Below are 24,108 nucleotides of genomic sequence, written 5' to 3' on the forward strand. Positions count from 1 at the left end.
CCGACCTGCACAGGGGGCAGTTTGGCTTCAGCCATGTCCAGCGCAGTGCACAGCCTAAGCAAAACTCGTGGAGGCAGGGTGACATGTAGGCGATGCCATCTTGATCGTCGCAGCAGATGGGGCAGCTCCACTCGCTCTTGGTGGCCATCCTCTCTGCCTGCTGTGGCAGGCTGGGGAGCACCGAGGATGAGGACCTGCTCCCCCTCACTGCTGCTGCAGCAGCGGCTGTTGTGTGCTGCAAAAGGGAGAGAGGCCGTGGTCACTCGCTGTCCTGGGGAGGGGAGGAAGACATGCCCAGGTCCCTCAGGAAGGACACCCTCCCAGCCCCCGCCGTTTCCCCAGCGCTCCCCACCAGCCAGGGCCAGGCTCAGGCTGTGGGGCCAGCAGCTCCCCGAGCCCCATGGCCCAACCCACGGCCGCCCCGGGCAGACGTTTCCCCGCACAGCTCACCTCCGCTGCTGCAAGCGTGGCCCGTGGTGCCCGGCTGCCTCAACCAGGCAGGACCGCGGAAACGCAGGCGACGGCTCCGGGACGGGCACCGAGAGCTGCCGATGGCAGCACCAGCCAACACACCAGCCAGCACCAGGAGAAGCCTCGCTTGACCCTCCAGACCTTGCAGGCACACTCGGCACGAGTCCAGGTACGAGTCCAGGCACAAGCCAGGCTGGGCCAGGCTCTGCTAGCACCCGAAGATAAGCAGCGAGGGATGCGAGGTCACAGTCCATCACTCAGTCATGTCAGAGCCCACTGCTCACCCACAGAGAACATCACAATGGCCCATCTGCCCCCGCAGTGCTCACCCGCGCAGAGACCTGGCCGGCTTCCAGGGAAGGACTGTTCTCACTGTAAAAGGTTCTTTCTTATGTCGCGATAAATCCTCTGCCAGTGGAGAGAAGAGCAGCTAAGAGCAGCTGACGGAGACAGAGGAGCAGCATGGGGAGGGCACAGGGGAAACCAGAGGAAACACCTGCACTCGCACACCCTTGGGTGCAATACCACTCACACCCGTCCTGCTGTGCAGGTCCCCCGCCGGCAGGGCAGAGGCCCTGGAGAGATGGGGTTCCCAAAGCAGGAGCCATCAGCCAAGGAGACACCATTTGCCCCTGGACAGCTCATGGGCCACCAGCCTGCCTGCCAGCTGGAAGCTGCTGGGCCACCAGGCCAGTTGCCCTCTCTAGCCAAACAGCCGAGCTGAAAATGAAGTGTGTAGGGGGCAAAAAGGTGCGGACCAGTGAAAGAACTTTTCTTTAAGATCATGCACCTGGCGAGCGTAGTTGCAAGGAATAACAGTCCGATCCATGGACACCTACATGAACAGGGAGCTACAAGGCTCAGTCCACCCAGCAGCACAGACAGCAGCTCTCTAGGAGGACAGCACCTCCTCCATAACACTGCCAAGGTCCCCGACGGACGGTGGGAGCTTGGGCCTGGCTGTCAGGAACACTTTCCCCTCCCTCAGGTGTGGTGCCTCCAGCTCTACGATCACTGGTTGGTAACACGGGACAGACAGGCCTTGGCAATACAGAGCTCTGTACACGTCAGTCACGGTCTCCTCCTCTACCAGCCCCATAGACTGATCTTCCGCACCAGCCTGACCTGCTGTGAGAACGCTCATTCTCATGTGAATCTCATGCCAACAGACCCGCCGCAGGACACAGCTGAACCCAGTAGACATGCTGGTGGTGCCTCTGTGAAAACATAGTAGGAGAGGGTAAAAAATGCTGCAGGGTAGCTGTGAGAGTAGTGAGAAAAACTGGAGAGTAACAGTCCTGCAGGTCAGAAAAGAAGCAGGCAGAGGAGGAGGTGCTCCAGACTCCAAAGCAGAGATTCCCCTGCAGCCCCTGGAGAAAACCCTGGTGAGGCAGACTGTCCCCCTGCAGCCCATGGAGGACCACAGTGGAGCAGGTATTCACGCTGCAGGCTGTGGAAGACCCCACACTGGAGCAGGAGGAGATGCCCTGAAGGAAGCTACAGCCCACGGAGACCCCACACAGGAGCAGGCTCCTGGTGGGAGCTGCAGTCTATGTTTAGGAGCCCACGAAGGAGCAGGTTTTCTGGCAGGACCTGTGACCTTGTGGGGAACCCACAGTGGAGCAGGCTGTTCCTGAAGGGTTGCCACCCTGTAGAAAGGACCCATGCTAGAGCAGAGGAACAGTGTGAGGAGGAAGGAGCAGCAGAGACAGAGTGTTGTGGACTGACCACAACCCCCATTCCCCATCCCCCTGCACTGCTGGGGGGGTAGAAAAGTCAGAAATGAAGGAGTGAAGTTGAGCCCGAGAAGAATGGAGGGGAAGGTGGGTTTAGTTTTGTCTTTGTTTCTCATCATCCTACTCCATTTTTAATTGGCAGTAAATGAAATTAATTGTCCCTGAGTCTATCTGGTCTGTAACAGTAATCGTTAAGCGATCTCCCTGTCCTTATCTCAACCAGCGAGCTCTCCCATCTTATTTTCTGCCCCATCCTGTGGAGGAGGAGAAGTGACAGAGCAGCTTGGTGGGTATCTCTCAGGCAACCAGCCAAGGTCAAACCCACCACTCATGAAGGCAGTAATACAGGAGAGATAGAGGGCAACTTCCTGGTTCAGCCCTGAGAGCTACTGCTGTGCACACAAAGAAGGCCCAAACCTGGAGAACAAGACCCTGCCTGAGCCCTGTGCCTTGCACATACATGCAGCAGGACATCTAGGGTGAGATGAGCTGGGTGACTGCTGCCTAAAGCAAGGAGGTCAGGAGGAGCTGCTCTATTGCCAAGGCTACAGACAGAACAGATGTCTTCAAGTATGCAGTGGGCATACAGAAGAGGAAAACAGGCTCCTTGAGAGGACACAAGGTAGAAGACGCAGACTGCAACAAGGGAAATACAAGGAAGAAATTTGGAAAAAAAACAGTTTCCCATGGGAATCCTCAAACATTAGAAGAGGTAGCACAGATAGGCCATCCAGCTTTGGGAATATTCAAAACTGAACAAATCCTGAGCAATGTGATCAAAGTTGTTCCTGCTTTCAGTGAAGGAAGGGATCTGACGACCTCCAGAGGCCCCTTCCAACCTGGAGCACTCCTGACAGCACGAACATCCAACGGGCTGTACTGGTAAGACACCCAGTACTGAAAGATAAATGTGTTTGCAAAGTACACAGTCCACGCATTTAAATTCTTTAAAAAAAAAAGTCTTATTGCTTTATTCAGATTTTGACATAGCTCACTTGTATGTTACTGGAAGTCCCGTCGAAGATCTAGATAGAAATCACTCACTACTTTTCAGCAGAAATCAGCTTAAACCAAATAGATTAAAATGATGGTAGAATTCAGCCTGAATAATTTCTTATGAACTAAGCAATTTTTCCTTTGTATAAGAAGAGCAATCCTCATAAATGGCATTTTCTGGCTTTTGGTTTGGCATCCTTTTTTGTTGTTTTAAACAAACCTTTGAAATACTCGGTGGATAGATTTCACACACTACAAGAATACAGGATGGCTTTATGAAATTACAACTTCCAAACAGTCTTCTGAGAAACTTTGAAAGTTATGTACTAGCAATATTCTATCTTCTTTGACTTAAAAGTGCATACACATTCAAAGGTTTTACACATTTCCCAGACATCTTTTAACATACACAAATCACATCAGGTGTTTTTGTTCTCAAGGGGAAAAAAGTCATTAAATTCACAATTTTAAGAAGCGTTCTGTGGAAAGTGTGCTACATTTTTTCTTCTGGGAAATCAAACCAAGAGGATCTGTTGACAAGTCTCTTTGGCAGTCTTAGTATCAATGGTTGTCTCTCTGGACACTCTAGGAAGGAGATCCTGGGAGAAGGCAGTTGACTGGAAGGCGCTGCTGGTGCTTCTTGAACGTAGCTGGTTACAGGTTCTGTGTGAGTGGTGGTACTGGTGGTATCTGCTATGATAAGACTCTGGTCAGCTGCTGTTTCTCGAAGTTCAACATCAGCATTTCTAATGTCACCATCTAAGTCTCCCCTTCTGGTAGGAATACCATACTTTCTGGCTGCTCCTCCAGTTTCCTCACCAACTCTGTAAACATCTTCACATCCTGTCCTTCCCAGAAAAGAAGATGGAGACTCATTTTCCCTCTCATTTAACTGAGTCCTGCCTGTCCAAGTAACACTGCTGTCACATTCGGTACTTTCTGGCTCCTTGCTGCTATCACTATCAATTGTAATCACCACTGGAGAAGAATGGGCCGAGTTACTCACATGATGTTTCCGGTGTTTCTTCTTATGCTTTTTCTTTTTCTTTTTAAGATGCCTTGTTGTGTCTGTCGCTTTCCCTTCATAGACTATCTCCACACTTGGACTCCTCATCTTCTTCTTCTTTTTCTTACGCTTTGTCTCGCTGCTTGCTCGATTGTCTGAAAGGCTATCTTCATTTTTGTAGCAGTCACTGAATTTTGAGAAAGTTTTCTTGGGCTCGTTTCCTCTTTCTAGACTTGTGCTCTCCATTGATGCAGTCTCCAAGTGGCGAGTTTTGTACTTCCTTTTTCCACCAGGCTTTTCACTCTTCATTCTGTCCGTTCCTCCAGAAGGGGTCCTTGACCTGTTGCTTGATCGACTCCTTGACCTGCATCTTTCATAACAGTAGTAGTGTCTCTCATGGACTCCCCTCTGGCTATATGGATCTGTCCTTTCAATAAATGATCGTATCCTGCATTCTGGACTAGCAGATTGCCTTGAGTAGAGAGCATGAGACTGAGTCCTCCTCCTGCTGGAGGATTCATAGCCATCTCCAAACACCTTTCGACTACAAAAAGCATAACCCCACTGGTATCTACTTTGATAATTGTCTCTTACATAATAACGATCGCTGTCTCTACTTCTTGATCTCCTTTTGCCATGGCCTTTGCTACGTGATCGTGATCTGCTTACTTCTCTGGATGGAGTGCTCTCACGACTCAGAGAGCCTCTCTGGCTTTTTAGAGAGGCTCTGGTGTCATGAGCCCTTGACCTCCTGCTGCTTCTTTTGCTCCTATGTTTACTACTATCTCTGCTTCTCGATCGTCTCTTTTTAATTTGGCTTTTGCTACGATGTTCCTTCCTAGACCGATGGCCATGACTGCCTCGACTGTTCCGTGAACAGGACTGTGGGCTCCTGGACTTTCCCTTTCTAGACAATCTGTGAGTCCAAGGGGAGCATACTGTGTCACTCCCCGGAGAGGGGCTCCAGCTCAAGTCCTGTGGAGAGAGATCTTTTACCTTACATTTGTTCTTCTCATCATCTTTTGACTCTGTCTTCTCAACTGCAGGAGATAAGCAACTTCTACAACTACCTACATCCTCCTTATATGTGGGGGAACGTGGTGAGAAACTCCTGCTTGGTTCACTATCACTCCAGCTGCGACACTGGATTGGCTGCTGTTTCTTCACATCTTCCCTTTTCTCTTCCCTGATGGACTCCTCAGAGTCCGAGGACAACTCAACCACTTCTGGTGTTCTCTCAGCTAATGGTTTAACATACCCAACAATAACACAATTGTCTGAGGAAGAGTCACTCTCGTTTGAGTCAGCTTTAGCCTGTAACTGAGTTTGCAGTTTGGTTCTCCGACTCTTTGTAGCAGAGTCCTCATCAGAACTTTCTGACGTCTCCAGAGGAGAAGCTATGGTTGCATGAACCTCTTCTGAAATGGAATAGGAAGGCCCTGGAGTTTCATCATCCCAGGGGGCCTGACCAAGACCAGTCACAGACAAACTGTTATCTGGCCCTTGAGAAAATGCCATATCTGGAGATATTGTAATAATTGACGAGTCTGAGTGGCTTCCTTCATCATATGATGGCGTAGGACAGTCATAATTGGCGTGTTGATCATATGCTTCTAAGTTAAAAGGACAGCGGGCAAAGCTGATGAATTCATGTAAGAAGTGTTCAGTCCGATTCAGCAAAAATGGCTTTAAATCGTCAGCAAACGCCTGACTTTCCAGATCATACCTAGTCACATTACTCATGATAATGTGCTGTACAATATTAACCAAAGATCCATGGGCACCAAACAGGACTGTAAGTTCTCGCTTCAACCAAGGAACCAACCTGTGAAGGCAAGCAGGGTTGCGGCGGAAAAACTCTGCTGAAATGTCTCGATAGCGGCCACCATCCTGAATACTACGAATACGCACACCAGTACGGTACAGAGCTCTGCGGAAGTTGATCATGTCCTCCTCCTGAATCTGCCGCAGAGATCTGCCCTCCGCGCTAGCCTGCCTCCTTGAGGCCAGCCTCCTTATCATCTGCTGAATCTCTCCGTCTCTCTGCCGCACTGGTTCACTGGACAACCCTTCAAACAATATCCCGTTATCTGGAGGGGACAGCGTCCTTCGGGAAGGGGAAGTGCCAGTGCGGCGCCGCCCTGTTAAGGTGGTACGGTAACGAAATCTCTGGCCATCAGGGCTGGCAAAAGAGCTGTTTTCTGAAGGACTGAGTATGTACTCCTTAAAGTCATCTTCAGCACGAATTGTATGGAAAATGGAAAAAAAGGGTTGCTTGCAGAGAGGGCACTCTGCTTTGTTTTTTGACCACTCCTGGACACAGCGGAAACAGAACCTATGCAAGCAGCGATCTAGATACGCAACATTGTCAAATCTGTCCAAGCAGATGGGGCATTTAGAGTCAGGAGACGCATCTGTTGGCAGCTTGCTGGTGCTGGCTTTTGGCGAAAAGTTGCTATCTTCCGAAAACCCCTTATCTGCTGAAGTCATGTTCTACAAAAGAAATGGACAAAAGATCATTGCTATCTCAGAGAGACAAAAATGTTAAAGTCTAAACACAGAAACCCGTAACAGTCACCTTCAGGGTTGCAAAGCCCAGCATTAGCACTGAGAGAACACCGAACAAAGAGGCAGCATGACCTAATGACTTTGTTTGGCTTCTCTTCACAGTGAGATCTGGCTCCTCAGCGTTGCCAGTTTTAAACAGAGATTGATCATGCTGGCATATATGAAGGTAACAGGCAGGACTCTGTCTTTTTCCCCACTCATAAATAACTGCTTTGACGTGGCCAGTGAGTTTATGATTAACATGGTATCCTCCGAAACACACTTCCAAGAGAGACCAGCGTTTACACATGAAAAACATGAGAACAGTTAGTTCTGCCGTTTAAGAAAAAAAGTCAAAACAAGTAATTGCACTCGAACTAAACCACCAGTTTCCACGTTCTGCTGGACCTGTCCTGTTCCTGCACCCCCTGCCCGTGTTTTGCTGGGCACTCATGCTGGACCACATACGGCTTGTCGGACTAGACAACCTCCAGGGATGTGTTCCAGCCTAAATCAGTCTTTGTTTTTACGACTGAAGCGGAAACAGCCAGGCGTCATTCCTACACGCGTCCTCAGGTCCACGCTGCCTTTGTATCTAGTCAGGCTGTCAAGCGTGGCTCACAATAAACCCCTCTATTTTAAGGTTATTTTGGTATCAGCATTATCCCAAGGCACTGTAATTCGCTGGAAACAAGTTACGGGGCCACCTCAAACCTCATTAGCCCACCTTTTGCGGCAAGCCCAGGAGCAGGCCGTAACCGCCTGCGGGACAGCGGGCACGAAGCGAGCCCGGCAGCCGAGACAGACACGCGGGCGGACGCGCACGCACCGCGGGGCAGGAGCGCAGCGACGCCCTGGGGGGACGCGCGCACACGCAGCGGGTGTCACAGTGGCACGCAGCGGGTGTCACAAGCGCACGCAGCGGGTGTCACAGTCGCACACGCGGACGCACGGGGGGGAAGGGATCCCGCTCCCCGCGGCGACGCCTCCCCGCCCTGCTCCCTCCCCGCGCCTCCCGCCCTCTCCTCTCGGGCCGCCGGCCCGGCGGCCGCCGCCAGCCCCCCGGAAGGGCCCGGCGCCGCTCCCGGCCCCCGCGCCCGCACTCACCGCTGCCGGGCCCTCGCTCCCCGTGCGGGCCGGGGCCGCGGCCGCCTTCAGCCGGTGGCGCGTCCGGCAGCGTCCGGAGCCGGCAACCTCCCGCCGCTCCTCCCCCGGCGCGCGGCGGCGGCGGCGGGCGCCCTCCGCCAGGCGCCGTAACGGTTCCGCCATCGGCGGCGGCGGCAGCGGCGTTGCCACGGGAACAGTTGCCCCCCGCCACCAGCGGGGCAGCGCCGGACCGCCGCGCTGCCTGCCGGGAGCGAATCGCGGGCGCCCTTGTCTGGCGTCAGTTCCGCTCTCGGAGGCGACATCTTGCCGGCGGGCGGCGGCGCTGCTGAGCGGAGGCCGAGGAGGGGGCGAGGCCGCCATGGCTCCGCCGCGGCGGCGGGACCCGCGCCCGCTCTGCCGCCTGGTGCGTGCCGGGCCGGGGGTGCGGCCTGGTGGGGGGGGGGGGGCGGCGGGAACCGCGGCGGGGGGCGGGCTCGGCTGTGCCGCCCGGGGCGGGTAGGCCCGAGGCCGCCCGGTCCGGAGGGCGGGTTTGCCGCCCGGGGGCAGGGGCGAGCAGGGCTGGGTGTAGCTCTTGGCGGAGGCAGCGGGCGCCGGGGCCTGGGGGACAAGGCCGGGTCCCGGTGCTGCCGCCGCCAACGCGCAGTGCGCTTCGTCCCGCAGGTGCTGGCTGCCGTGGTGCTGCTTTCCTGGGGCTTCGTCCTCTACGGGGCGCGGGTGGCCGCCCAGCGGCAGCTGGAGAGCAGTCTCCTGGCCCGGGGGCTGCCCTAGGCAATGGCGGAGCCCGCGGGACACCGCCGGGAGCTTGGCGTTGTCTCCGAGGGTACGGAGGAATCCGTTGGAAGGCTGCAGGAGCCCTGTGGTCAGTTGGGCAAATAAAGCATAAGTAGCTCTTAGGAAAGAGACGCTAAATAAAGCATAAACAGTTAGTAGAAGAAAAATCTCTCCTTACTGATCTGTGGTAGCACCTATCTGCGAGAGACGCACGTACCCGTACGCACAAAAAAAAGATGCTGATATGGCCAGCTCTGCAGGCTGCCATAGACAAGGTGCTGCCTTCCACAGCACCTGCATGTAGTACTACCAGGACTCGCATAAAACATGAGCACAGCCATGTCCCTTTTGTCCTCTACAGCCAGTAAGGATTGCAGTTCACTAGTGAAAGCACACGTGGGTTCACCGATCCTCTCAGTAGCAGCACAGCCCTTCTGTCCATCTGATAACCCTGTCCCGTATCCTCAGCCCTCTCACTCCTACGTACCAGCTGCTCCAGCTTCCTGCTCACAAGCAAACACGCATGCGCTGACACACTTACCCAACAGATGCTCCGCACCCGCAGATCTCCCCAAATACCAGCATGGGCCTATGGCTGATACCCTGCCTGGACCCAGGGCCTCCTACTTGCCAGCTATCCCAGCCTGAAGTTTGTTAAGGCCTTGCGTCTCCACCCCCAACACTTTTCTCTGGTGTTTGGGGGAGATGCAACCACTTTGGCTCCCCAGCAGGCAGCACCGGGCACGTGGGCTGTGGCCTGTGGTCCTGTTTCACATGTTGGTGCTGAGACTTGCTTTAGTCACCCCAGTTCCCCCAGTAGCTGCACCTGGGGCACACAGGTTGGTCCTGTCCCAGCAGCTGGGGCTGAGAACCTCACTGTCACCTGTGTCCTTTGCTGGCACCAAGAGCCTTACCCACTCCCATCACTGGCACGATAGGAGGGATCCGTACCCAGAGCGGTCCTACTCGGTCAACTTCCTAAATGCTATGTGCATGTGTTGGCTCTTAGGTAAGGTGGGATCCACTTGGAGAGTCCATCTCTGGAACTCCCTGAGTCACCGACATGGGAAGATGGAAGGTGCCCCAGGGTCTTCACAGGGGGATTTTCATTTATGAGCTGAAAAGAAGCAATTCTGGAAGTTAAATGGATCTGTTTTGGGGTGCTGGTTTTCTACACAGCTGGGAAGAGCAGAAGGCTTGTGGCTCCTCTCCCACAGCCTGCACAGAGTGGCAGCACCTCATCCCACGCACAGACCTCTTCAAACCAAGGAAAAGCCCTCCCGTGGGGAGGCCTGGCCCTGCTTCCTGGGCCATCGGGGTCCCTTGGTCAGCGGCAGGGGTTTTCCCCACTGGCAGCTTTGTGGGAGTGAGAGCATGGAGGGGCCTCAGTCTTGTGTCCTGAGCAGCAGCCACAGCACCGGCAGCGACCAAGCTGTTGACAGTGGGACCCACAGTCCCTGGGGGGGACAACCCCCAGCCCTCTCTCTGGCTCGCCCTGGCACCAGGGAGTGATGCCCTCTCAGGCATGGCAGCAACAGCTCCTCTGGGGAAGGAGGTCAGCAGGAGGCTCAGGTTATTCGATTCCTGGTTTTTTTTAGCATCTCCCATGTCAGCTGCATCACACCGCAAATACATGAGAATTGTCATAGACCCCAGCAGTGCCCCTACACAGGTTTCTGTGCTGACAGAGAAGCTCTCCACTGACTTTTTCTCTGAGCCAAAGCTGAGTGGCCGGATTGTCCTTTGCTGTCCACGCAGTAAGAGCTCAGCTTTGGTGCACTGTTGTCCTCACTGTGGTAGTCAAGCAGCCACCAGGCGCAGCTGTCTTCTCTTTCCCCTGCCCAGCTGGGCACTTCCAGCAGCACGGCACCAAGAGCAGGAGCGATGGGTGTGGGGCTGGCTGGCCCGTGTTAGAAACACTCTCTGACCACCAGCCTGCCCCAGGCTGTGGCCTCTCACTGTTAGCTTCTCCACCTTCGTTTCAGGTGCCAGCACTGGCATGCACCTATAGCTGCAGGGGGGCCGGTATTGGTCACTACAGGGTTTCGGGTTGCTCCGCTCTGCTGCAAACCTTCCAAGAGCCATTTTGCAGCCACCGAGACAGAAATCACCCATTCTGGCTTTGTTCCTTCTGGGTAGTGAGTGTTCGTGGCCACAGAGAGCTGGTTTACCTGCGAGCTGCCACGAGATGGCAAAATACTCTCGACCACGGCTCCCAGGCCTGTCTGCCAGCACCGCAGGCTGGAGCGCTGCAGGGCTGCAGGGAAGCAGCTGCACCGGCTGAATTTCTCTCCCCTCGGGTTAGCTGCTGCTCGGCGTGTTCAGGGGTGCCTCGCCAACAGCCTCCAAAGGACCAAGACCTGCCCGTTGCCTCTGGTCCCTGGAAGTCCATGGCAGAGCCTACGACTGCTCGCAACAGAGATGAAACACCCAAAAATGTCCCTGCTGCTGACTAAGACCTTGCACAGTGACAGCAAGGAGGCAGAAAGAGAACTTGCTCTTTTTATGGCGTGGTCCTTAGGTAACTGAGAAAACTGTATGGTGTTTCTGCAGATATTAAGAGAACTGAGACTCGCAAGAGCTTTTTCTTCTCTGCCCTGCCCTTACTAGTCCCTCTTCTCTCTCCTGTGCTGCTATCATAGCACTATGCCAGAGTCAGTGTCATGGGTCTAAGAAACATCCTCAGCTCCACATCCTGATGTTTGTCTGAAGCCATGTGAGGATGATGGCAGCAGAAAGAAGCAACTTTTTTCTTCCAGGTAACATGGGAGTGGGATCAAAGCCCCCGTAGAGGTTGGGAAATACCTCCTTCAAGTCTAGTGGGGAGGACAGAGCTTGCAGCTTTTGTTTCTGCAGCTCACCCTTCTGCTTGCCTCTGCTACTTGCCCAGTAACAGTAGCTCTTTCAGGAAAGCAAGAATTAAAATCATGTGCATCCCAAGGATTTGAAACTGCCACCTCAGCAAGAAGTCTCTGCATTGTGCCACTAAAATCATCATAAAACATACACTGGAGAGCTCCAGGTATCCAAAGAAATCCCAGAAACTTGAGGTTTAGAATCAGCTCAGTTTCCCACATCTCAGTAAATCTTCACTCTGATTCTTCTGCCCAGATGTTATGCATTGTCTTGAAGACAAGGCCATAAGGATCATTGTCCAAGATCAAGCTCCTGAGACATGGATTGAAAGTAATTTAAGATCTCTAGTAGATTAGTAGCCATTAGAAATAAGAGAATATAAGCTCAGCATATTGTCAATAGCAGTAGTAAAATTTACTTCCTATGCAGTTTTGATCCCAGCTGTCTAATTTCTTAATACACTGAGCTACCTCTCTCTGAAGAAGCTGTCTCTCAAGCTGCTCACTTACAGTGTTACCACCTGTGTTATATGTTCCACCTCCCCCTCCCTTTCAAACTCTCTGTTCACCTTGTGCTCATGTGCTTGCTCATGGAAGTCAAGAAGCACATGCAAACCCCCTCAACTTGCTTCTGGGATGTCATGAGGAAGGCTTGGACCCAGTGCTCAGCATCCATCATCCTCTCCTCGCCCACGAAGATGCAGAGCAGAGCAGAAAGCATGTGTTTCCAGTCACATTCAAAATGGTACAGCAAATAACTATGTTTAGGCAGCATTAGACATTTGGATGAGATCACCAGAGATGGCTATTTTGCCAGTGCTATCATCCCTAAAGGAATATATTCATAATGCTGATGAAATCCCCCTCAGATCTTTTTTTTTCTTTTTAATAATTTTTAATAAAGCATAGTTTATTTATCAGAGCAAGGGTGGTTTATTAGTCTTGAAGTGGTTTGTTTGTTTGTTTAGGTTTCAGGGGGTTGTTTGGAAAAATTGTGATCAGCATGCTTTTGATTAGCATAGCTAAGAGGGCTTTTGTTTAATGAAATGATTAATTGATTCAGCCAGGTATGCAGCCACAATAACAGCTGCTTCAACAGATACAAAAGATTCTCCTTCAAAGACGACCTTGCCTCACAAACATGAGGCAGTACCCATGGATACATGTTAATTATAATGTTGATAAGAATACGTAAGGATAGCTAATATTGTAGCTGAGTTATTTAATGAAGGCTATTGAAAACAGTCAAAAACGGAAACAAAATCATTAGCCAGGCCACTATGGGCTAAATTCAGCTTTAAATCACTTTAACGTACTGATGATAATCAATTTCTCCCAAATTACACCAGCAAGGAAGCTGGAACATAATTGCTTCATTGCTGCATTACACGCTGTTTGAAAATGGAGGAATTACACAAGTTCAAACTAGAGTTTAATAGAGCACTCTGCCTGTTTAATAATAATTATATGCTTTCATTATTCTGTCTATTATTTATGCAATACCACCTGTAACCTAAAAGCCGCATCAATACAGATTTTGGTAAATACACGCAAGTTCATGGTAAATGGAAACCTAACAATCTTTTAAAATCCCAATGGTGACCAGAAATAAAATGCACATAAACCTAAAGACAGTACTTCAGACTACAAGTAGCTCCACAGACCAAGGTCACCACAGACCAAGAAGCAAAAGCTACAAATTTTGTGGTGAAAGAGGGAAAAAAATATATGCATGGTATGAGACACAGAAGAATAAAGGTGAGAGAGAGAGATGCAGGAAAGCAGAAGACAACACTGAGCCCAAAGGAGGGTGACATGTCAGAGGACCCTGTCCAAGGATATTCCCAGTGCTTCATGATTAGAAACACTGAACAGACCTAGGACCGGTTTGTCTGAGTCATGGTGCTGCCAAAAATCCCGTAAGAGTTTGGACAGACAGGTTTCAGTTCCCTATCTGCAAATATAGGCTGGCAGTTTTTTTGCTGCATTGCCACTTCAGGTCTCCTCTACTGTTTGCTGCAGCCATCTGCCATCACTCATCCCGTGCTGCAACCACTTCAAACGTTTCTGTGGAAAGGAACACATGTATCTGAACAGCAGTCAATGCTACAGGACCTTGACTCGCCATCGGAGGCTTGACAAAGCTGTGTAACACATGAACGTGAGCAAATAAAGCGAAGAAAAAGCATACAAAACCTTTGCAGAAGCTAGACGGCAGTGTTGGCACATGCTCTAAGGCACAGGCAAGCTACTGCTCATACTTTGCACAGTGGGCTCTAATTGTGGGTCCTCCGTTCACAAGAATCAGTTTTGGACCTCCTTTTTTGTCATCTGAAGAAAAAATGATTTAGCATCTCTGAAACTTCAGCCTCAAGACCAACAACCACAAAAGAGGTACTCAGAGTTCATGGGGGAAAGCAACAGCCAAAAAGACTCAAGCAGAGTTCCCAAAGCAGAAAGAACATATCCTTTTCTTTAACAGTAAAAAGCTGTTTTTCCCCCCCTAATTCACGTTTCTGCATGTCAGTAGATCACCCGATTTAACAGTGACACACCACCAAATGAGCTTGTCACTAAAAGGAAGTTGCAGTTTTTGAAATGGCTGTTTACATTCAAATGAGATAAAAGAGAGGTGGAGGGCTCTGCCACAGATACTGAAAGAGACGAATGGTTAAAAAGATAAAGACCTTCAAAGACCGTATGTTGCCCCAAGCAGCTTTTAATGAATTTTATTGTGGTTCAGTGAGTCTGGTTTGCTTTTAACGGTTCATTTGGCAAGTTGTTGCTGCAGCCATTTCTAATAATAATGTCACAATAATCTTTTAACTGGGTACAGCTTTGTGACTATACAGGATTGCTCTGAAAGTGATTTCTGGACTTGGTAAGATGGAAAAACATATGCAGTAAGTTCCTTTAGGTCCTTCCTCCGTGGCACACATCACACTGAAAAACAGGAGGACAACAGTTACTCTGAGGAAAACCAGAAGGAATTGTCTTCCACTCAGATGAGGATTATTTTGAAATTATAACAGCAACTGCGAGCACAACATTGCCAGCAGACAGGGACAGTGTTTACTTCCTTCACACTTCGGCTATTACTGATTACAGTCAATATGATATTTTTACCCAACATACTAGTTTTTTGGTAGAGTTATTTTCCTAGTCCTCTATTCCAAATGATATTTTGACTCCATCCTTGTGCTGATTCAAGTAGCAAAGTAATCAAAATTACCAGAATAATAAAGCGATGAATGTAATTAAGACTAAATATATATTGTTTTTCATCAAGAACCAAAAGGTCAGTGCCAGCAATAGAGCCCAAAAGGAAAAAAAGATTTAAACCCAAAGTATTGAAATAATTTCCTAGCTATGCAGCTCGATAACCATACCTGATCTTTTTTCATCAGCTGCAGTCATCTTCCTGTCACTCCACATTTCTACAGAGGCTCTCAAGCACAGGATAACACACTCTGTCTTCTCTATTGTCATTTTTCAGATGTAACTGTGCGTGGACAATACAGTTCGCAGCAGGCAGAAATGCCTAATGCAAGAAGGAGGAATCTATAGTGCAGGAAAAGGGGAAGGAATTGAAAAGGAGACTTCCCCTAGGAGATTAAATCCCAGATCCATACAAACAACTCACTATGACTTGGGGCAAATAATCCTATCAAAGTTGATGAAAACATGCAATTTAAAAAATCATGCTCTGTGTAAACATCTGCAGTAGGCTTCAGATCAGTGGCAGACATGAAGCTTGCTACGACCTTGATAGTTGTTCCCAGTGATTTCAAGGGGACTATTCACATACAAAAGCGCATGCTGAACTTCCAGAATCGGGGCATAAAGCCAATTAATTCAGTCTTGCTACAAACAAGCTCCAGACTAAAATCCTTGCAGGGCTGCTATTTATTGAACAGTATTTCTGTATCACTTTGTGGTACCTTCTAATCTAGTATCTTAAATTCACATACCATACCCTGTTTGCAGGATCAGACCATAGGGATGAGATTTACCCAAGTACTGTATCTCTCCAACAAGGGCTAGTACCCTAATGCACAGTACTGCACGTAGCAGTGGGCCCCGAGGTCTTGACGGCATGCAAAGTTCAGCTGGTCTCAGCTTGCAGCAAACCTGCTTCAAACTGGATTTTTACCGTATTTGTACTCCAAAGGTTTGTGGACCACATATTGTGTGAAATTTGCAGCTGAATGCATTTGTCCGTTATCATCCCATGACTGATTAAAAGAAGAAAGTCCATGACTTCAAAGCAACAACCCCTGCCTTGGTAATGCTGAGCTCTCTTCTCCACAGAGAGAAACTGCTTGGGTATTTCACCTCAACAGAACTAAACTAAGCAATGTTAACATTTCAGTCCTTGCTTCCATTTCTATGCTGGCAGATGGCACCTATTAGAAGTTACGTACCAATTCAAAAGGTAGTCAGTTAAACTCTTAAGCTTTGCTTCAGACACGCAGCATCTAGCCACAGCCTACTGATTTTATTGTCTGCCACCAGGAGGGTTTTGCCTCAGTAAAGAACCGAGGGATTTGGTCTAGTGATAAAGGTGTCAGCTCAATAATAAACCCCTCCTCAAATAATTGCAGTTCATTAGGCCTTGATCCAAAGTGCAGTGCAGGTAATGACTTCAAGGAGGTCTGTCAGCACTGTTGTGTTGGAGGTACAGGTCGTCGTAACACTGAGATAGCCACATTTTTTGTGGGAGTGTAAAAGATAGCATACATCCCATGGAGTGTACAGTCTTCTGTAGAACTGCTGCAAAAAGAACAAGTGAAGGGAAATACAGTCGTGTCTGTTTCCCTGAGTAGAAGCTGAGGAGAGAAGAGCTGGTAAGAAAGGTGGCTGTGCTCACAAGCACGCTGAGAGCTAGCAACCCACCGCAGTCCTCCTGAGGGCCCCATGCCAGAGCATCTTTCCAAGCCAGATAGGGTTTTAAAGACCCTTTAAAAAACCAGCTAACATATACTTTTTACTAAAGCCTTCTGAAACTCTACTAAAACAGCCACAGCTATGATGGGAATGGTGGGCTACAAATGGATGACAATGGAGGAATGTAGAGATTAACAAAAAAAACCCCTGTAGTGTCACAGCAGACTGCCCCAGATTGAAAGGCGACGAGTTTGATGTTTAAAAACCTGAGGTAGTAGTTATTTGATGGCTACCACTGCAATAAACTGAAAGAACAAAGAAATAAATTTGTTAGCTTGAAATCTGCAGTCATCTGCCTCTTTCTGCAGAAGAGCTCTTTGCATTACATGTGTCCAGGAGACAAATGCCCGTGATCATGCCATCCAGCTCTCACAGGAGTGGGCCCAACAGAAGTGGAGCAGGATCAGCTTATCACAGCTTACATAGGTTTTGCTCCTGAACCAGCACTCTGCAGCAGGAGAGTCATCCTGCTGTCCCAAGACCAGTCTAACCATTTTCTCAAACCTACTGAGAATTTTTTCCTTTTCCTCAAGAACTTCTGCAGATTTCTTTTACAACTGCAAGCTCACCTGCACTTCACAGAGAAAGGAGCAAATTTCATCTTTTGCAAATACTTGTTCTGCATTCCTTTTAAGTAGTCTGTGAATCCTAGGTGGATATTACAGCCACTGACATTTCTGTCATTCCCTGGTATCTCCAGGGGCTCTCTCTGCCCCCTGTGAGTCTTTTCCTCTAATGTTTTCCTTGCCTTTCATTCTGAGCATGGAGTACGCTGGAGAGCAAGATGGACAGAGGGTCAATCCTGGCCTGCAGGGTAGGACAGGAGGGGAGAAAACTCCACCCAGCAGGCAATGGCGAACTGACTTCCTCAGGACGAAGCAGGTAGGCAGAGAGGGGTATTCTTCCATCCCCTGTAGGCTGCCCAGCACAAGGGACTGCGCGAGGACATCAGCCACTCACAGATGATTGATTTGCATCTGTCCTCGCAGAGATTGTTTCTTTCTGAATGGTCCATTAATTCTTCCTTCCAGCAAAAAAAAAAAAAAAAAAAAAAAGAAAAGAAAAAATAATACTGCACATGGATTTTTGTTTCTGGATAAAAATAAAGGTTTTACAACAAATGTTAGCACAGAGTTGAGAATTCAGAAACAACTATTTTGTTACTTTTCCAGATACAACAGGGTATATTAATATGTATCAGCACAAAGTCTATGTACAAGTATGTAATTTAATATGCTTTATAAAGTGGTTTTATCTCAGATCACTAACTCTTCATTTGAATGGATAATAAATATAATTTTCAATTTTCTCAAAATAGTAAAAGGTCAGAAAAACACAATTTCTTAGCACAGATCTCAGTAGGCTTTGATATAAACTCCTGGCTGTGTTTTCTGTGCAAGATTCACCCACAGTTAGTATGTGAATAAGTATATTGATTGCTCTGTCAATTTTTCTTTAGATAAACTCAGATTAGGAAGTCTTTACCCAACAGGAATAAAGATACATAACTACATCTCAAAACTGCTTCGCTCATACTGCAATTTGTCATTGGCCAACATATCTCTCTCAGCCACGTTAATGTTGATAATAAATACTAACTTGCTCCTGGGAAAAAGAGTACCCAATACTAATTTGGAGAATGCATACTTCTAGTTTGGGAAGCAGTTTTAGAAATAGCTTAGTAGATTCGTCTATTATTGCTTAATAAGCATATGTTCTTTTATTGCTTCTTTTGAGTTAAACATAGGTCACCTATGTTGGTTTTTGCTGTTGAAGTCAGATAATGAAACTGTAAGTGATGTTTTAGAAGCCTGTATAAAAGTTCAGTACTGAATTAAATGGACAATGTCAAGTGCTAAATAAAAGTGAGTTACAATTAGTTTTCAAGAGAGCAAGCTATGCCTGCAGCCTGCTGATAATTTAATTTTCACAATCACATTTTTCACGGAAAGAAACGCTCCTTTCCCTGCTAGTGTTGTGTGAAAGGCCCAAATGAAGAAAGACTAAGATTGATGGTATGTATATGAATGTAGAGAACTGTCAGCATTAAATCAGGCACGTCTCCCCGTCCCTGCCAGGGGACAAAGTGCACCAGTAGCGACTTCTGAAACCACTTGCCCCTGAGAAAATGAGGCCACCTCCACCAGCTAAAGTTTGACTCTCTTTCCTGACATGATCAGCTCAGCACTCACAGAGTCATGCCTTTGAAAAGAATTAGAAAAAAAACTGTTCCTTACTTTGCTGCATTTATAATAGGTTTAAGCACATCTTGCCACAAATTTAAATTTAAAAACTTAAATTGAAGCCAGGTTTTTGCTAAGTTCCCACAATGTTCCTTTGAAAATAGTAAAGTAAGAGTTTTGAAGTGCAAGTAAGAAGGATAGAGGCCACAAACTCTTACTCCATGGTGAGCAGTCATCATATTTAGCCTCACGAGGTGATGATGTCTTTTACTGCTATTAAAAGCCTTGAATTAAGTATTCAAGCAGCACATAGAACTAACATGGCAATTAAAAGCCACGAGATAGCACGTATTTTATGGTCTGTGTTTACAAATCTTTAACTATTTAAAGACCTCATTCTCCTCTCACACCTGCATGGATAAGCTGAATTACTCTGGTATGAAACTGATTAGGCCAACACATGAGAGCTGAGACAGGCATCGTGTCTTATAACATAAGCCATCCAAGAGTTAGGTATCTAGCTTAAATTAGCCAGCTAGGTTTCCCACCACATCCCAGGCCATCTAATTTTTACTGGATGATCTGGTGCTTGGTTTTCACCCATGGGCCAGCCTTAGCTGACTTATGGCAGGCAGCTCAATGAATTATTGCTTTCTTCTCTAATTTTGTGGCAGTGTGTTAAAAATGTGAATCAGGCATAAATCATCAGTGCATTTATGCCTGCATGAGAGTACAGACATCCAAGGGCAAGAGCTATAAGGGGATCTTGCTACACCAGAGCAACGCTAACTCCAAAATCTATCAGTGATTTCAGTTTAAGCAGTGGTGGGAAAATATGTGTTAACCACTGTCTGAGTTTGGGACATCATCTGTACTTTTTCTCCCTGAAACTGCCCAGCATTGAACGTACAGAAGCTGCAAGGCAAGAGGGTTGTATTGTGACAAGCAAAGACCATGGACTTCTCCTTGCACAGGCTCAGTGCAGATGTTTTATGTCTTCTGAGACAAAAGCTTTTACCAAAAAAGTGATCTGAATTAATGAATTTTTCAGAAGGAACATAAGGCAGAGAGATGCCACTGCCACTGGGATGCAGCAACCTCAAAGGCAGAAATAGAAAGCAAGGTTCTCCTGAGCATCTCATCTGTTTGCTGCTCTTCATCTTTCCATGGCTTCCAAAATGTGTGAAACTAATCTAATTAACCTTGAACAATGGCCTTTATTAAACAGAATATGTGGAGAGGAAGAGACCAACACGGAATTTAACCTGTGCATGGTGTGAGAGTACATTTTCCTGTTCATGTCTAATGCTGTTTTTAAGACAAACATTTGACATATGAAGTACAATCAGCAACTTAGCTCTCCAGTTTGCCTTCTTGACTTGCTGCTGGTGCCTCACCCTAAGAGTTCTGCATCAGTCAATGTAATTCATATCCTCCTATTGACCCTGAAAAAAAGGCAACCGGCAACAAAGCTGTCTAAATGCTGCAAAATTATCAGGTGAGCTTCATTGTTCAAAGACAAACTCATCCATTATTTTATGAGAACAAAGGTAACAAAGAATCAAGAAGGTAATTTTTAGCACTAACCAAGCCCAACATATTCCAACATGCTTAAGTACCTACACAGGCATATTTTATAAAATATGTTCTGTTTCCTGAACAGAGTCTGAACTGGCAGTGCAAAAATCAACCTCCTAGCTTTTTTGACCCTTTCATCAGGGTCTGCAATGCTATAGTAGGACTGTAAGTTGAACAAAAAGGCATGTCCTTAGCTTTTTGGTCTCATCCCACACGTCTCCGTCCCAACACTGACTGAGGCTTTCTCCTCTCCCAAATCCTCCTGTGAACACGAGAGGTGCCATGTTTGGCTTTTCCTGTGTGAGGACAGAGCTAGCATAAGAAGTAAGTATCAGGAATGCTTATCTGGGGTGAGCTGCATTTGCCACTAACCATTCGCAAGGGACAGCTGGCATGTGAATTGTGTATCTCTAAATAAAACTTGTGAGGACAGAGGAGTGAGGAGATGGGCAAACTCCATGTGAGGTGGGTTTTTCTGGTCTGTTTCTTTACCCGGAGGAATCATAGAATCACAGAATCATTTAGGTTGGAAAAGACCTTTAAGATCATCAAGTCCAACCATAAACCTAACACTACCAAGACCACCACTATACCATGTCCCTAAGCACCTCATCCAAACGTCTTTTAAATGCTTCCAGGGATGGCGACTCAACCACTTCCCTGGGCAGCCTGTTCCAATGCTTGATAACCCTTTCACTGAAGAAAAATTTCCTAATATCCAGTCTAAACCTCCCCTGGAGCAACTTGAGGCCATTTCCTCTCGTCATATCACTTGTTACCTGGGAGAAGAGACCGACCCCCACCTCTCTACAACCTCCTTTCAGGTAGCTGTAGAGAGCGATAAGGTCTCCCCTCAGCCTCCTTTTCTCCAGGCTAAACAGTCCCAGCTCCCTCAGCCGCTCCTCATCAGACTTGTGCTCCAGACCCTTCACCAGCTTCGTTGCCCTTCTCTGGACTCACTCCAGCCCCTCAATGTCTCTCTTGTAGTGGGGGGCCCAAAACTGAACACAGTATTCGAGGTGCGGCCTCACCAGTGCCCAGTACAGGGGCACGATCACTTCCCTAGTCCTGCTGGCCACGCTATTTTTGATGCAAGCCAGGATGCCATTGGCTTTCTTGGCCGCCTGGGCACACTGCTGGCTCATATTCAGGCGGCTGTCAACCAACACCCCCAGGTCCTTTTCTGCCAGGCAGCTTTCCAGCCACTCTTCCCCAAGCCTGTAGCGTTGCATGGGGTTGCTGTGGCCCAAGTGCAGGACCTTGCACTTGGCCTTGTTGAACCCCATACAATTGACCTCGGCCCATCGATCCAGCCTGTCCAGGTCCCTCTGTAGAGCCTTCCTACCCTCAAGCAGATCAACACTCGCACACAACTTGGTGTCATCTGCAAACTTACTGAGGGTGCACTCGATCCCTTCGTCCAGATCATTGATAAAGATATTAAACAGAACTGGCCCCAACACAGAGCCCTGGGGAACACCACTTGTGACCGGCCGCCAACTGGAGTAAACTCCCTTCACCACCACTCTTTGGGCCCGGCCGTCCAGCCAGTTCTTTACCCAGCAAAGAGTACACCCGTCCAAGCCATGAGCGGCCAGTTTCTCCAGGAGAATGCTGTGGGAAACCATGTCAAAGGCTTTACTGAAGTCTAGATAGACAACATCCACAGCCTTCCCCTCATCCACTAAGCGGGTCACCTTGTCCTAGAAGGAGATCAGGTTGCTCAAGCAGGACCTGCCTTTCCTGAACCCATGCTGGCTGGGCCTGATCACCTGGTTGTCCTGTACGTGCCATGTGATGGCACTCAGGATGATCTGCTCCATCAGCTTCCCTGGTACCGAGGTCAGGCTGACAGGCCTGTAGTTCCCCGGGTCCTCCTTCTGGCCCTTCCTGTAGATGGGTGTCACATTTGCTAATCTCCAGTCAGCAGGGACCTCCCCAGTTAGCCAGGACTGCTGGTAAATGATGGAAAGGGGCTTGGTGAGCACTTCTGCCAGTTCCTTCAGTACCCTTGGGTGGATCTCATCAGGCCCCATAGACTTGTGTGTGTCTAAGTGGTGTAGCAGGTCACTCACCATTTCCCCCTGGATTATGGGGGCTTCATTCTGCTCCCCCTCCCTGTCTTCCAGCTCAGGGCGCTGGGTACCCCAAGAACAACTGGTCTTACTGTTAAAGACTGAGGTAAAGAAGGCATTAAGTACCTCAGCCTTTTCCTCACCCTTTGTCACTGTGTTTCCCCCTGCATCCAGTAAGGGATGGAGATTCTCCTTAACCCTCCTTTTGTTGCTAATGTATTTATAGAAACATTTTTATTGTCTTTTATGGCAGCAGCCAGATTAAGTTCTAGCGGGCTTTGGCCCTTCTAATTTTCTCCCTGCATAACCTCATGACATCCTTGTAGCCCTCCTGAGCTGCCTGCCCCTTCTTCCAAAGGTCATAAACTCTCTTTTTTTCCTGAGTTCCATCCAAAGCTCTCTGTTCAGCCAGGCTGGTCATCCTCCCCACCAGCTCGTCTTTCGGCACATGGGGACAGCCTGCTCCTGCACCTTTAAGATTTCATCCTTCAAGGACTCCTTTGCCCTTCAGGACTGCCTCCCAAAGGACTCTGTTAACCAGTCTCCTAAACAGGCCAAAGTCTGCCCTCCGGAAGGAGACCAACACTGTAACAAACTCTGATTTTGTTTGTCTCTGAAGATGGGGCAGCATCCCCTAACACCCTCATGAATTAGAGAAAGAATTAATAGATTAGTACTTAAGCAGCAGGTAGAACCACAGCTCTGCCTAAGAAAAGATGTTTTCCAATGGCTTAGCCTTGCTTGCTGAGCTGATCTTCCAGGCTGCACCGTCTGCCAGACCAGGCAACCTGACTTCTAACAATGAGATCCAGTCATGCAGTGAAGAGATTAATTCACATCAGTTATAATACCTATTAAAGCAACTCATTAAATCAGCCAGGTTGTGCCATCCAGCACACCTGATGGGCTTAATCTAATGTCTCATCCTGGCCCTGGAGTTATCAGTGGGCAGCTGTAACTATAAGTGATTGAAAAGCCATTTTCCCAGGGGAGTTTCAGTTTCCTGGAACTCAGGCACTGCTGATTATTTCCCCTGTGTTGCCCATGCCAATCTTTCCTTTCCAATCTTCTTATCTCCTAGAGGGCCTATGCAGCTTTTTAGTACCTTGAAATCAAGGTATGATTACAGGCAAGCTCTGAAGGCAACACATGTGGGCTTATAATGGCACCACATTAGCACTGTATTGATCTACAATCTGGTAGTGTCCCTGCAAACGTAGGAGCTGATTCATTCAAATTTCGTTTGCTTATTCCTGCAAAGCCTTGAAGTGTGTTACACTTTGAAGACGTAAGGAATTTCAGGAATGCCAAAGTAATTGCATGCATTGTTGCAGAAATTACAGACTTCTTTAAAGATGAGTCTCTTCAAAGAAAATTGAGCCACGGGGTACATGTTTCTCAGCCAACAGAAAGCACCCAGCACCCACCACATTTTAAGATTACCATTTGGCTAGTTGGGTCAATCCCTGCTGAGAAGAACCTTGGAAGATGAGTCACAGCCTGACCTTCGAAGGATGGGGTGAGTTTACTCACTGAGATAGGGAGGCTTTCCAGGCAGAGCACGCCACGTGTTCATCTCCCATCTCTGTTCTTGGCACTCGGCCAAGGGTGCCCACAGGCTCCCAACCTGCAGGAGAAATTAGAGGGGCTTATTTTTTTTGCTTTCCTTCGGTTTCCCTTCAGCCTCGAGGACTGGACTTGAACCACCATCTCATTTTGATGTGAGCTGCAGGCAGCTGTCAGATGGCAACATTGCTTACTAATATGTGAATGGGAATTGAGTTAGCAACTTGGAAAGTAAAGGTTTAGCTTCCATAACTGCTCCTTTAAGCTGCC

The 24,108-nt window shown here is 48.4% G+C and overlaps 1 protein-coding gene across 1 annotated transcript; it reads right to left on the bottom strand.

The window, feature by feature from the left end:
- Positions 1-3,142: 3,142 nt before the first annotated feature.
- TOPORS (TOP1 binding arginine/serine rich protein, E3 ubiquitin ligase) lies at positions 3,143-8,239 on the bottom strand. The gene is made up of 2 exons (XM_075527077.1): positions 7,864-8,239; positions 3,143-6,702 (listed from the first exon to the last, which is right to left on the bottom strand). The coding sequence occupies exons 1-2, from the start codon at positions 8,221-8,223 to the stop codon at positions 3,697-3,699; spliced, it is 3,366 nt and encodes a 1,121-aa protein (XP_075383192.1). The 5' UTR covers positions 8,224-8,239; the 3' UTR covers positions 3,143-3,696.
- Positions 8,240-24,108: the final 15,869 nt, after the last annotated feature.

Source organism: Mycteria americana, chromosome Z (assembly GCF_035582795.1).
Source record: "Mycteria americana isolate JAX WOST 10 ecotype Jacksonville Zoo and Gardens chromosome Z, USCA_MyAme_1.0, whole genome shotgun sequence".
Classification (NCBI taxonomy): Eukaryota; Metazoa; Chordata; class Aves; order Ciconiiformes; family Ciconiidae; genus Mycteria; species Mycteria americana.